The sequence below is a fragment of the Haliotis rufescens genome, unplaced genomic scaffold (genome assembly GCF_023055435.1).
Source record: "Haliotis rufescens isolate VD_foot unplaced genomic scaffold, xgHalRufe1.0.p SCAF_4, whole genome shotgun sequence".
NCBI lineage: Eukaryota > Metazoa > Mollusca > Gastropoda > Lepetellida > Haliotidae > Haliotis > Haliotis rufescens.
This window is the reverse complement of record NW_025964112.1, coordinates 31,272,425-31,287,575: the sequence shown is the minus strand read 5'-3', so window position 1 is coordinate 31,287,575 and position 15,151 is coordinate 31,272,425. Positions and strand designations below refer to the sequence as shown.

The following is a 15,151-nucleotide window of genomic DNA, read 5'->3' as shown; positions in this document are numbered from 1 at the left end:
ACAGGGCCAGGGTCAGGGATACAGTACAGGGCCAGGGTCAGGGATACAGTACAGGGTCAGGGATACAGGACAGGGTCAGGGATACAGTTCAGGGCCAGGGTCAGGGATACAGTACAGGGCCAGGGTCAGGGATACAGTACAGGGTCAGGGTCAGGGATACAGTACAGGGCCAGGGTCAGGGATACAGTACAGGGTCAGGGATACAGTACAGGGTCAGGGATACAGTTCAGGGTCAGGGATACAGTACAGGGTCAGGGATACAGTACAGGGTCAGGGTCAGGGATACAGTACAGGGTCAGGGATACAGTACAGGGTCAGGGATACAGTTCAGGGTCAGGGATACAGTACAGGGTCAGGGATACAGTTCAGGGTCAGGGATACAGTACAGGGTCAGGGATACAGTACAGGGTCAGGGATATAGTACAGGGTCAGGGATACAGTACAGGGTCAGGGATACAGTACAGGGTCAGGGATACAGTACAGGGTCAGAGTACAGGGCAAGGGTCAGGGTCAGGGTCAGGGATACAGTACAGGGACAGGGTCAGGGATACAGTACAGGGTCAGGGATACTGTACAGTGTCGGGGATACAGTACTTCGGCCGGGTCAGTATGACATGTAACCTGGTGACTTTGCTTGCTTCCAGATGTTCTGGGAACATGAAGACTGTGGGCATTGGGGGCTGTGACACCTGTGTTGTTGGGATAGCGAAAGGTACCGATATCTACTGCCTGCCTAAAGATACCATCTCCTGTGAAAATGGTTATTACATGAGCATGGAGAAGAGCAGTGCCCATGGACCAATGGCAGGCAAAAAGGTAAAATACGGGATTGCTTGATGAGGCAGAAGAAATAATGGTCAGTACTCTTAGAAGTATCAAAGTGTCTAAGGCTCCACAACTAACTGTGAAGGGATTATCACTGAGCTTCAGATCCATTGGTAAAGTCTGTTGGCATGTGGGTTTTTTTCCAAACATATTTAACTTTGGACTTCCTTATATTAAGCTGATACACACTGGGAATAAATCCCTGAATAGAAAAAACATCATTATTTAACTACGTGAAAAACGTGCTCACACAAATGTTTCCAGCTTCTGAAAAGACAATTTGCCGGAACACCCCTCACGTCACCATAGTCACCTCCCAACAATCTGGGGCATGCACATTCTGTATGCATGTTGAACTATACACACTAGCCACATGTTTCCCCAGCCAACTCATTCTCTTTCTAATTGCCACGGTGTGGTGAGGTGCTATACAGATTGAGACTTTTTTATTCTGTACCGGAGGATAATTTTTAAGCCTTTTGGTATTTTGTCTCTGTGTCAAATCAGAGTCGATCAAATAGTGTGACATCCAGCTTGCTTGACACACAGGAGATTTTTTCACCCTCTGATCCCGATGACATTTATTCCGTTTGTCTTGGACGTTGTAGCGCTTCTTCACGTTTTGATCCATGGAGCGATTTACCTTCAGCCTCTCACACTCCCGCTCACCCAGACTACCATACTCGAACAACCTTCTCTCACAGAGACAACCTGCGCTGCTCTGCTACTGTCAGCAGATGCCCATCCCCTACCGATGCACATGACACTTCTGCCCTAGCTATTATGCCCTCCAGGTTCTCCATCGCTTCTGCCATTTCGTCATACTTCAGGTATGACTGCGCCACTGTCACTACCCAGCTGCAGTCAATCTTTGAGGCGTTAACCTCACCTTGTCTTCCTAAATCTGTACTGCCATCGGACAATATAGTTCATACTCCAGATTTGCCTTCTCCCCTGATGTTGACAACCACTCCTGCTTCCAGTCCCGAAACGATACACGAGGAGGAGCTTCTCGATCACTATGCATCGCCTGCCTCCTTAACTGGTAGTTTTGATTTGGCTACAGTCCTCATCTGAGTCTATGTCAAGCTTCAACTTAAGAAGAATACTTCCACTAAGGACTTGTGGTCTGTCGTTGTCCCTTCAGCTATGTCACCGTACATTACACTTCTGCCCAGACTGATCTTCACAGAGATGGCATCTAATCTGGACAAGGCTTTCTGCACTTTCCATCAATTATGGGATCGGTTACAGTCTCCTAATTTACACACGCCTAAGCAAGATGTTTGTGCCCCAAGAGCGATGGATTAAGATACATTGCCTTGTTCCATTGACACTCCTGACAACTCCTCGGTCTCCTGACATCAGCACAGGCTCTCACCAGGCAGAGGTCAATTTCACTTACAACCGACTCAGTGATTCCTGAAGCCATTCATTTGACCAACAATGTGGACAAATTCTCTTGACCAACAATGTAGACAAATACAGTAACTTAGCTACAGCATCATTGCTCCGTCAAATGTTTGCGAAGGAGTCGATGAAGAGATGTATGATTTGGACAAGGCCAGGGTCAGGGATACAGTAAAGGATTAGCTAGGGTCAGGGCTACCGTACAGTGTGAGGGATACAGTTCAGGGTCAGGGTCCAGATCATACATCTCTTCATCGACGCCTCAAACATAGGGTGGGAACTACAGGTGGCAGTGTGGTGGTCTCGCAACAAAAGCCAGATTCACATCAACAACCTGTCACTGATTCTGGTGTCACATTGGGAGTCACATCTTTGTGAGTCCATCCTGATGATCCAGTCGGACAACCTACCCGTTGTGTGGTACATAAACAAGATGGGCTCAACAAAGTCTATGTCACTACTGTCTCTGACGTTTGACTTCTTTCAAGTGATCGACTCACTCAATATTCAGGTTCAGACGAAACACATACACTGCGTCTCCCACAGAATGGCGTCTACACCCATTGATCCATCTAGCAGAGAGAGGGTTTTACCACCTACCTTCTTTTGCAACCACACTCCCATCTGCTTCACCTGCCGCTCGACACCCTTCATCTGTGTGTTTGGCACATTTACAGAAATCCCTTGTTGCCAAAGGGTACTCTAGACCAGAAGCCATATTGTTCTCGGTCTATTATCACCTGCTGCTGCAACAACAGATTGTCAATTATCTTCAACATCCTGTAGGCTTAAAGGTTCTACTTTAGCTACATACTTGGCTGCGATTAACTCCGTTGTCGCGACTACTACAGGTGCAAAGATCTCCCTGGTGGCCGAATTAAGATCCTTGATTCGGTTGTACAAGTTGGTGGACCAGTCCTCTCGGTTTTATCCCCTGACCTGGGATCTGAACATCATACTTCGAATTACGAACTATTGGCTGAGAAAGATTTTGAGCACATTATACATTTAGAACCATTATCCTCTTGGCCCTAGCGACGGCTGCTGGTTTCAGTGATATTCATGCCTTAGACATCAACAGAGTTCATTTTGAATGCTCTTTGCATAGGAAAGTTTTCCTGGGCTTGAGATGGGAATTATCGCCAAAAATCAACTTCAGGCCAACCTGATTGGTTATTTACTGTTCAACCTTTGAGGTTTTAACTTTATCTTGATTAGGCGAACCCTCTCTGGCGATTCTGGAAGAGGCTTTTCATCCCACTCTCTACAGCAGCAGTAATGGAAGTATCCTGTACCATGATTTTGTTTTGGATTTGTTCGGTCCTACTTAGAGCTTTATGTCCCTACTATGGCTTTACACAGTAATTGTACTGTGGCAGCAGTTATGGAGGGATGTTATTGAAAATTGGATATGGTTTTCATGTTCTTTTATCTCTGAGCCATTTCTGCGATGGACGTCCAAGGTCTACACCAATCTGGAACGTTGGTACTTGCACAACAGGTCTCCAGGACACACCTACGCAGCTAGAAATTGACGTATACCTGATTGTATACTTCGGTCTTCGTCACGACTTCGGTCTTCGTCACAAAGTGGCTATATGGTGCGGCTGGTTTGCCGTTGTCCTTATCCTTTATTTCACTCACCTCTGCCTTATGTCTTGTGTTGCTGGGTACTGGATCGATGATCCTCTTATGGATATAGTAGATCGTTTCCTCTTCTCGTCGAACTGACCAATTTGAACCCCTGCATTGGTTTGAGGGTTCATTGAAGCCTTAAAAGAGATGCCAAGCAGGTTACAAAGCAGGCTAAGATACCCTGATCCTGAAGAATTGATTGGCTGGTTTTAATTCCAAATCAATTGTAAGTCATAATCATTTTGTTTAGCTTTACCATAAGGCTACCCTTGTATAGGTCAACATGCAAGCAGAGTGTGCGTGACCCAAATTGTTGGGAGGTGACCATGGTGATGTGAGTGGTGTCAGGGTTTTTTTAGAAGCTGGAAACCTTTGTATGAGCACTTTTTCCACATTGGATTGATAAGAAAGAGAGAGGCATTGTGTGAGATATGCATAGTGTGTGAGATAGGATAAGTATATTAATTTACAAACATTACTTGCTGACTAAATACTTTTGCCACTTTGCAGTTGTGTCGTTTATGTGACAAGAGATGCCTGACATGTGACGGTCCCGGAGTGCAGTACTGTACGGATTGCCGCTACTTCCGTAGTGAGGGTCTGTGTGTGGAGCACTGTCCGGCCTTCACCTACCCTGACAACCAGACAAAGGAGTGTGAGAGCTGTCACCAGGAGTGTCGTGGGGGATGCTACGGAGCCTCCAGCGGTAACTGCCAGGCCTGCAACAACCTCAAGATCTACATTGATGAAGATGGATCTATGGTATGTTCCTCTTCACGTTGCTATATTGAAGCTATAGAATGGCAACAACCAATGAGTTCAAGATCAAAGAGAGGATCTTTTCTTGGTCCATAGAGGTGCCAGGCTATTTACTTGTGTTTTTTGCTTCAGTTCAACTGTACACATGAATGTCCTGACGAACTACCTTATACTGTGATGGACCACAGTACTGACAAGCAGAACATTGACCCCTCCAGGACAGTGTGTGCTGATGCCAAACATCCTGAAGTTGTTGCCAAACTCCGCAAGAAGGATGAGTGAGTGCCAAAAAATGTAGACAGTATATGATCAAATAATCATTAGTGTGCACTTCAAAAAGAAAAAAAGAAATGATTTCTGTTGGTTGAAGAAAGTGTGGAATTTCAGAATCATTTACTTATAGGGTTGGCGGCTTGAAATAAAATATATGACAGAAATGGATCGAAGCAGAGATGAAATGCATGTTTCTGCCACTGCAAATCCAAATCTTTTGGTTCCGCAGTGTTCTTCATATGGTATGGAGGCTTCTTATTTGTAGCACAACCATAGTAATTTTTTTGCATAGGCTTTTTTATTCCAAACTTGTACTGCATTGGGTAGGTGGTGAGGTGGACTGTCACCTGGTGTGGAGAGGTCAAAATGGCTCATGATATATGTTTTTGATGGTAGAGTTTTGGGACATTCAGGAAATGGTGGGGTTGGTTGGGACTGCTTCTGTTTTTATATGAACTGCAAACACTTTTCAAGTGGGTTTATCAGAAACTGAACTACATGACATAAATTGTTTCTTTCAGTGCAGTGCTGGATGGTCTTGTATATAGCACAAGAAATGTAGAAAAATACAGTAGCTTAGCTACAGCGTTAATGCATATATGATAAATAGAGTTATATTTATATATAGGGATATATGTATCAATCCTTCCAGAGAAGAAAAGAAGAAGATTGGTATAATTGCTGGTGCTGCAATTGGTGGTGTGATGGTGGTGGGCATCATATTGGTGTGTGTAGCCTACAACTGGAACCAGAGGGCCAAGTCCAAGGAGAAAACTGCTGCCCTCACTGCCAAGATGACCGGCTTCGATGAGACTGAGGTAGGAATGCTGCCTTTAGCTTTATCTGACTTTATGATCTGATATATACTTCATAAAATGGAATGCATTAATGAATAAATTGACATTTCAGCCTCTGACTCCAACAAATGCCAAGCCAGACCTTGCACAGCTGAGATTAATCAAAGAGTCTGAACTGAGACGTGGAGGCATCATTGGGTCGGGAGCATTTGGCACAGTATATAAGGTATGCATGGACGTTACATTTGGGGTAATTTAGGAAATTGAAAATAGAATTATAGATAGTTAAAATGGTTGCATAAATTGTACATGTTGTAGCATGTATCTTGTGAGAGTACATTCATATGATTTGTATAGGTAAATATGATTGTAATTAATTCATCGATTGATCATAGCTTGTCCTTCTGGCTGCAGGGTTTCTGGATCCCTGAGGGGGAGAACGTGAAGATCCCAGTTGCCATCAAGGTGCTGCAGGAAGGTACACCCAATCAGAACAAGGAACTTTTGGAGGAAGCTCGTGTGATGGCTTCAGTGGAACACCCATGTTGTGTGCGTATTCTGGCAGTTTGCATGACGGCTCAGATGATGCTCATCACACAGCTGATGCCTCTCGGCTGTCTGCTGGACTATGTCAGGAAGAACAAGGAACACATTGGCTCCAAGGTGTTGCTCAACTGGTGCACCCAGATAGCCAGGGTAGGTGTTTTACCCTGATGAAGGTGGCCATTCACTGCAGTCAATGGCATTAGTAATTATGTACTGTAAATCTTGAAATTAACGCGAGTGTGAATTAAATGCGAAAAATGCAAGTGGTCTTTGCTCGCATTATTAAACATCGCATTTATATCAACAATAAGGTGAGGATTCTCCTGTAAACCAGACAGAGGACCTTTTCTTTAGATATACATCCACTGATGCTTGAGAGGAGGGGTTGTCGCATTCATATTGAGTCACATTTTTGGCTAGGGACCAGCAGTCGCATTCTTTTGGAGACACATTAATTTCACGATTTACAGTTTATATCTGTTTACATATTCATTCAAAAGGTAATAATGGTTTTAGTTATCTAGATAAACTAAACAGCCTTGGAGATATTTTCAAATGAAGAAATAGAGTTTTATCAAGATTTGGAGCTGAAATGTTTACTTAGAGCTTTGATTCCCAGGGGATGACATATCTTGAAGACCGTGGCATTGTCCACAGGGACCTGGCAGCAAGGAATGTTCTGGGTGAGTTACACACATTCACAGTGTCATGCTTTCCCTTTTAACAAACATTCAACACTATATAAGTAAAGTGATATTATATTTTATCTTAATTTCTTTTCACCTGAAAGGATTATGTAACTGCCTGATTTCACCATGTGTTCATGCACTCACTGGTTTGGGGTACAATTCTTTCTTTTAAAACATCTAAAACCATTGCACTTTACCCATGACTATTTCAGTACAAACTCCGACCCAAGTGAAGATAACAGATTTTGGCTTGGCCAAGTTGCTGGACTACAATGAAGACGAGTACCATGCTGCAGGAGGAAAGGTCAGCCTTGTTGCTAGGGACTGGTCTCTGCAGTCCTCCCCAGGGTGACATGTTGCTGCAGTGTTATATGCAATTTTCAAAACTGCCAGCACCCTTCTGGAACATTCTCTGTTATCCTCTCCCATTATGTATTTTCCAAGCACCAATATTTAAGTTTGATGTCATCAGTCTAATTCAATTAGGCTAAAAAAATAGTCTTGGTTTTCAGGCATCACTGCATGATCACAAAGTCTGCCGCACGTTTTCTAAAAAAAGTCCTTAAATATTCCGCGCCTGAGCACTGATGTGGGCAATGCTTTACTGCTCATCTTGTGTTATGGTCAAGGCAGCAATAGGAGTTTGTGTGCCTATTTTGCCATTTGCAATTTTGGTAAATGAAAACATGAAATTTACAATAAAACATCACAAGACATGATGTTTTACAAATTCAAAGGTATCTGTGTACTGTATGGCGGACAATGTTTCATACACAGAGATTAAGATTACATGTATATTTGTCTCGGAAAATAAGCCACATATAGCAGTCAGCTGTTCACACATTTTCTCCCCTATCTAAGGGTTATTTTGTCTAATAAATACTTAATGTCATCGTCAATATCAAAACTGAAAAGAAATTTCAACACAGTGATAGGAAGACTGAAAAGTTTGTATCTCTAACGACTAATGTTTGTTTCAAGGCGAGTACTTGGTGGGTTTATGTGACCTGCTGATTAGTTCATACACGATTTTGCCAAAATTAATTGAATGAATATTTTGGATAAAAGTAATATGATGGATTTCAAACATAAGTCCAGATACACAATGAACACTTTTATAGCCAGATAGTGTAATAACAGGACCACCTTGCATACTCTAACACAGATTTGCTCAGTTGTATGCTGTGTTCCAGTATTTTACTCATCAAGGAATATATTTTTGTAAGGAGGCCCTTTCCCAGGTTGACTATACACAACTGTTTTTTTGGTTACATACTAGTTTCAACAACAAAAAAACAAAAAAAGGCTGCCTGCCCGCACTATATTTTCAAAAGACATTGCCTGAGAACCGATTCTTAATTCTTAAAGCTTAGAGGGTGCAATATGTATACGAAGTCACACAGTATAGTGATGCCACATAGTGGTACATGTGGTCGAACTTGCCTCACTCTCAGTTGGCGGAGCGTATAAGAGTGATCTTGACAGGTCAGTAGGATGTCATGATAACACACAAGTTTCATTGGTTAGTGCATAAACAGGTGACGTGAAATGACATGAAAACACCCACCCACGAGGGCCGTTTGACAACAATAAGGACGTAAGTGCAATCCGACAATCACCATTATTGGAAATAAATATTCATCAACAATTCCAAGACTTTTCAACAGATGTGTATGTCTTCGATTTCAAAACCTTCCTGCCATGTCGTCTTCACATCTTCATAAAATGTTACTTTGGAATGTCCACAATTTATGTTTTCATTCCAGTCCAACACGCACAAATTAGTCTTGTGTTTGTATTCTCTGAATGAGAACGAAATATGTTTGTCATGATAAATAAAAGCAGTGTTATTAAAACATTCAACATTATCACATTATCATTATTAAATATCACAGCACCAATCCTGTGGTGTACGTTTATTTTGCAGTTTATGAATAGCATTTCTCAAAATATTCAACAGTTGTGAAAACCCTGGTAATGGTAAAAAATATTGCCAAGTGATATAGGTAGGTTTTTGTCGTTTCCATCACACAATTTCATTGCCCAGTAGCAATGTTCTTTGACAGAAACACTCTTGTCCAAAAGCTCCTCGTGCCAAGTCACTCCAAGAAACATTGCCAGTCCCCATGACCCAGATTTAATCCTCTGTTGATTCCTTTTGTGGCATGCCAAGTATCATATGCATTTAACCATCCATATTTCTTCAATATGTTTTTATCCCCAACGTCAACCAACAAAATAGCGAGTGTGTGAAATGATTTTATTTTTTTATAAAACTGTCATGGTACCATTCTTTAAACTAATTTATGATGTAGGCCAAGTCACTTTGCTTTGGTAACAACTGTTTAATAAACAACTGAAGAAAGATAGAGTTGCCCTGTTTTTTGGTGGATGAGCAATGGTAGTAGTAATTTCTTTTATCAGATCGGTGCACAATTTTCCACAGCAGCAGGAAAAATTGATATACAAAATATACAGTTTCTAATCGGAATGGATTTGGGACATTCATCACATGTGTTTGCTGCATAATTACATATGTGTGGAACTTGTGTTCCAATCTTGCCATCAGCCAACATCTCAGATTCTTAACTAGGAGGTATCTACTTTCTTTCCAATGTCAGCATTTAGTAGTATTTCAACAGTAGGCCATACATGAGTAGGAATTTGTGATGCATGGAATGTTTGAGCTACATGTTTGTGTGTACAGATGCCCATCAAGTGGCTGGCCTTGGAGTGTATCCAGCATCGGATCTTCACACACAAGAGTGATGTGTGGAGCTATGGTGAGTCACAGGATCTTCACGTGGAAGAAATATCGGAAACTTAGCTCAGCAATATTTTCAATTTAAAACTAACCTGTCAGTACAACATTACAAATTTCCACGAGCAGAAAGACATCTACCATTCCTGCTCTGATGAGAGTTATGTCCCTTGTGACAAGTATGTTTTTGTGTAGGAGTCACAGTGTGGGAATTGTTCACATATGGTCAGAAGCCATATGACAGCATCCGCGCCCGCGACGTGCCTGATCTTCTGGAGAAAGGGGAGCGGCTGCCACAACCCTCCATCTGTACAATTGACGTCTATATGATCATGATCAAATGTAAGTGAAGATTTTCATGTGAAGATTTAAGGAATGTCTGTCTACTGAATTCAAAGATGTTATTTGTACCGAAAGTTAATATCGGGTCGGGGCCATGGAGCCAAATAGCTTGCTTGCCACTGTCACTGTTGGAAGTCAAGATCATGAGGGGCACTAAATGATCAGTCTTATTGCATGGCAATACTAGCAAGCCTGATGTAAGGTGCTAACACCAACCTGTTTGGTCTGCTGTCTTACGTAGGAATCAATCTGCCAGTTTATTAGTACCCGAATATGACAAAACAACATGTAATAATGTTAGATTGTGTGAAAACATGGAGGCATAACAAATCTGCATATTTTGATAGACTATGTTTATACTGTCATGCTAATCATGCTTGACATGTAGAAGATCAGTATCCAGTGCTGACTGCGTGTCAACAATGTCTCCCTCCACATGTAGGAATCCTATATGTGAATCTTGTCTGTAATTAAAGCAGTCTAGCGACACAAAGACTCTTATGTGTATTGGTTGTTTTCTAAGTTATAGATGAAACACAACTCTGAGGTTTGGGTTGAAAATGTAAAACCTCATGTGAGTGAAAAACCTGAGGGCCAAAGGGCCAAGGGCTTTTCCAGAGGTCGAGATTTTTACAACCAAAACTGATCAGTGTTTTTACTTTCTTATTACTGTCTAAATGCAAGAAATATCAGAAAGAATAAGAAAACAATGGGATACCTTATAGTGAAGCATTGCAGTGTGTCACAACATAAAAGGAATGCTAAATGAAAGCATGCAAGAGAAAGACCACATGAGTCATGACCTGTAAGATTGATCACCTTTCATCACCACTTTTATCAGTGGCTCATTGGGATGCAGTGGTGAACACAATATGTGAGGTTGCAGGCTCAATTCTCAACATGGAATTTTCATGTGAAAAAAAATGTAACAAGTCGAAAAACATTAATAGGCTGTTTATAAAATTCAACTTCAAAACCTAGGTTTACACAATTGTAAAACCTCAAAGCAGGTTTTACAATTCATATGTAAAATCTCTCAGCAAGTCTCACTTGAAAGTAGTACCTCTCACAAGGTTAGTATCAGAGAGGAAGATACTTACAATACAATAGCTAAGTGGCAGTAGTTTTATAAGACATGTTATAGAAATAGGGAACACTTGTGTGACCCCCTTATACTTTTGTTGGTATCACTAATAAACCTTCATTGTTTTCTATTCTGTATATAACATGTTGACAAATACATGGCGTGTCATGACATGACATGGCATTTTGTAATATGGGCTGTTGAAGTCAAGTACTGAAATACAAATCTGTCTGTCTGCATCTAAACCTAGCCAGTATGAGCAGAAGGTTGCCTGAGCTTTTTCACTGGCAGAATCTACCGCTTGTTGATTTGAATTTTGTTATGATCTGTTGGTCCAGTGAGTTTCGCTGAGTGGTAAACATGCCTGACTTACATCACATTTCCTCCCACATTAAGACAGCATTATGACCATACCATGACTGAAATACACGGATGAAAGTAGTGCCAAACCCCAAAACACTCCCTCACTCACTCTGGAACGGCTTGATTACAAAAACATGTTTTGTTCGAAAGGTTGGATGTTAGATGCAGACAGTCGTCCATCCTTCAAAGAATTAGCTGAAGAGTTTGCTAAGATGGCACGTGATCCGGGCCGTTATCTCGTCATACAGGTAAGTTTATTAAACACTCTATGTTTGTAATAAGTTACATCCAATTGCTTCCAGGAACAGAGATAGGGTTCCCATCCGTTTTTTCTGTCTGATACTTCCAATACTTACTTGCACTATGAAGAATCTGGAACCTGTACATGTTGCTATTTTTGTGGATTTCTAACTAGCTGAACATGGTTACTGTATTCCACTGCATTCAATGGATGTTAATGTTTATGTTTTGTTTTATCTTTTTTTTTTGTTAGTTATTGATTTGAAAGGATTGTGTTTAAAGAAATTGGAATGGATGTGGCTCTGTTATTTACAGATTTGCTTTAAAGGAAAAAATATATAGCACTATACTTCTTTAAAATAACTGATGTATTGTTTGTAGTATTATGATCAGTTAATGTTTTCTTCATAAGCCTCTGTTGTGGACCAAATATGTAAATAATATTTTTATTCTGCTTCCTATCACTGGGTTGAATACAGTAAAAAATGCTTTTTATTTTCTGTTTGTAGAAAATGCTTTGGTCTTTCATTAGTTCTGGAAACTGTTTTTACCAAATTTACGTTCAAGTCTTTGTGAAAATGACACCACTCTTGTACCCATGTTGTCAAGTGTTAGTTGCCACTGTTCTACTGAGGAAAACTGCAAATCTCCATAAATCTCCGTAAAACACAAGAGTTTCATAATAAAAGTTATTGAAGCCACCTCCCTTCAGAGTTACTTCTTTCTTGTACTGACTTTTAATTTCGCATGAAAAATATCTGCATGAAAATGAAATTATGAAAGCTTCTCTATTAGAAAGGACAATTAAGTCATAAGATTTTTCTTATGTACACAGTAGTGAACATTTCTGTACAGAGTTTTATATATGCTTAAAGCGGGTATACAGTGAATGCCTTGACGTTGACTGTGTGGATGTTTGTGACAACAGGGCGATGTGTTGAAGAAATTCCCTGACCAGACAAATGTGGTCACAGAGATTGACATGATCGCAGGCCCTGATAGCTGTGACGTTAGTAACCAGCCACTTTTGTATCAGGTAGAATCGTGCACGGGATAGACTAAACGTATCCAGATACTGCATTCTGCATGGTGTCCGTCGTGTCTGTGTGGTAGCTGTAACTAATGGGCTGGGCCTTTTTACCCACACCATGTTATTGGCAGAGTATCAACTTTTGAAAATTTATCTAAAGGAGAAAACATGTTTCAGATTGCATGTCTGTAGCAATATTAATACAAATTAAGCATCTTTTTCATTTTATTCTGAATTTAAACCTTTTTAGTGTGAAATTTAAAAAACTAAAGAGAATGCAGATTTGATAGATAATAAACCTTCCTGGTTCTCAGTATCCAGTGTGTATAAAACATTCTGATAATGTTTCTAAACCTGTGTATGAGCATGACGGAGATATCAACACTAACCAGCATGCCGTGGACTGCTCGGATGATATCCTGTAAACATCATCAGCGATGGTTTCCCACATATGCCTCACTTTGTATCCTGAAACAAAATTAGATAAAAGTCCTCTACCCCTATACAAACCTATCTCCACATGGCAGCCACCCCTAATGTCTGTAGATGTTGGACAGCCTATCTCCACATGGCAGCCACCCCTACTGTCTGTAGATGTAGGACAACCTATCTCCACATGGCAGCCACCCCTACTGTCTGTAGACGTAGGACAACCTATCTCCACATGGCAGCCACCCCTACTGTCTGTAGATGCAGGACAACCTATCTACACATGGCAGCCACCCCTACTGTCTGTAGATGTAGGACAACCTATCTCCACATGGCAGCCACCCCTACTGTCTGTAGATGTTGGACAGCCTATCTCCACATGGCAGCCACCCCTACTGTCTGTAGATGTAGGACAGCCTATCTCCACATGGCAGCCACCCCTACTGTCTGTAGATGTTGGACAACCTATCTACACATGGCAGCCACCCCTACTGTCTGTAGATGTAGGACAGCCTATCTACACATGGCAGCCACCCCTACTGTCTGTAGATGTAGGACAGCCTATCTACACATGGCAGCCACCCCTACTGTCTGTAGATGTAGGACAACCTATCTACACATGGCAGCCACCCCTACTGTCTGTAGATGTAGGACAGCCTATCTACACATGGCAGCCACCCCTACTGTCTGTAGATGTTGGACAGCCTATCTCCACATGGCAGCCACCCCTACTGTCTGTAGATGTAGGACAACCTATCTACACATGGCAGCCACCCCTACTGTCTGTAGATGTAGGACAACCTATCTCCACATGGCAGCCACCCCTACTGTCTGTAGATGCAGGACAACCTATCTCCACATGGCAGCCACCCCTACTGTCTGTAGATGTAGGACAACCTATCTCCACATGGCAGCCACCCCTAATGTCTGTAGATGTAGGACAGCCTATCTCCACATGGCAGCCACCCCTACTGTCTGTAGATGTTGGACAACCTATCTACACATGGCAGCCACCCCTAATGTCTGTAGATGTAGGACAGCCTATCTCCACATGGCAGCCACCCCTACTGTCTGTAGATGTTGGACAGCCTATCTCCACATGGCAGCCACCCCTACTGTCTGTAGATGTAGGACAGCCTATCTCCACATGGCAGTCACCCCTACTGTCTGTAGATGTAGGACAACCTATCTCCACATGGCAGCCACCCCTACTGTCTGTAGATGCAGGACAACCTATCTCCACATGGCAGCCACCCCTACTGTCTGTAGATGTAGGACAGCCTATCTACACATGGCAGCCACCCCTACTGTCTGTAGATGTAGGACAGCCTATCTACACATGGCAGCCACCCCTACTGTCTGTAGATGTAGGACAACCTATCTACACATGGCAGCCACCCCTACTGTCTGTAGATGTAGGACAGCCTATCTACACATGGCAGCCACCCCTACTGTCTGTAGATGTAGGACAGCCTATCTCCACATGGCAGTCACCCCTACTGTCTGTAGATGTAGGACAGCCTATCTACACATGGCAGCCATCCCTAATGTCTGTAGATGTTGGACAGCCTATCTCCACATGGCAGCCACCCCTACTGTCTGTAGATGTAGGACAGCCTATCTCCACATGGCAGCCACCCCTACTGTCTGTAGATGTAGGACAACCTATCTCCACATGGCAGCCACCCCTACTGTCTGTAGATGTTGGACAGCCTATCTCCACATGGCAGCCACCCCTACTGTCTGTAGATGTAGGACAACCTATCTACACATGGCAGCCACCCCTACTGTCTGTAGATGTAGGACAGCCTATCTCCACATGGCAGCCACCCCTACTGTCTGTAGATGTAGGACAACCTATCTCCACATGGCAGTCACCCCTACTGTCTGTAGATGTAGGACAGCCTATCTCCACATGGCAGCCACCCCTACTGTCTGTAGATGTAGGACAGCCTATCTCCACATGGC

The 15,151-nt window shown here is 42.4% G+C and overlaps 1 protein-coding gene across 3 annotated transcripts in view; it reads left to right on the top strand.

Moving 5' to 3' along the window:
* LOC124149536 (epidermal growth factor receptor-like) overlaps positions 1 to 15,151 on the top strand; it is a 250,368-nt gene that overhangs the window by 204,835 nt on the left and 30,382 nt on the right. The window contains exons 13-24 of one of the 3 annotated variants that reach the window (XM_046521204.2): positions 645 to 816; positions 4,381 to 4,632; positions 4,762 to 4,907; positions 5,555 to 5,720; positions 5,812 to 5,925; positions 6,114 to 6,395; positions 6,865 to 6,928; positions 7,147 to 7,238; positions 9,642 to 9,717; positions 9,891 to 10,037; positions 11,635 to 11,732; positions 12,653 to 12,733. In XM_046521204.2, coding sequence (XP_046377160.1) covers positions 645 to 816; positions 4,381 to 4,632; positions 4,762 to 4,907; positions 5,555 to 5,720; positions 5,812 to 5,925; positions 6,114 to 6,395; positions 6,865 to 6,928; positions 7,147 to 7,238; positions 9,642 to 9,717; positions 9,891 to 10,037; positions 11,635 to 11,732; positions 12,653 to 12,733 — 1,690 coding nt within the window. Of the gene's footprint in view, positions 1 to 644; positions 817 to 4,380; positions 4,633 to 4,761; positions 4,908 to 5,554; positions 5,721 to 5,811; positions 5,926 to 6,113; positions 6,396 to 6,864; positions 6,929 to 7,146; positions 7,239 to 9,641; positions 9,718 to 9,890; positions 10,038 to 11,634; positions 11,733 to 12,652; positions 12,761 to 15,151 lie in introns of all 3 variants that reach the window. The other 2 variants (XM_046521203.2, XM_046521206.2) reach the window with 2 other exon arrangements.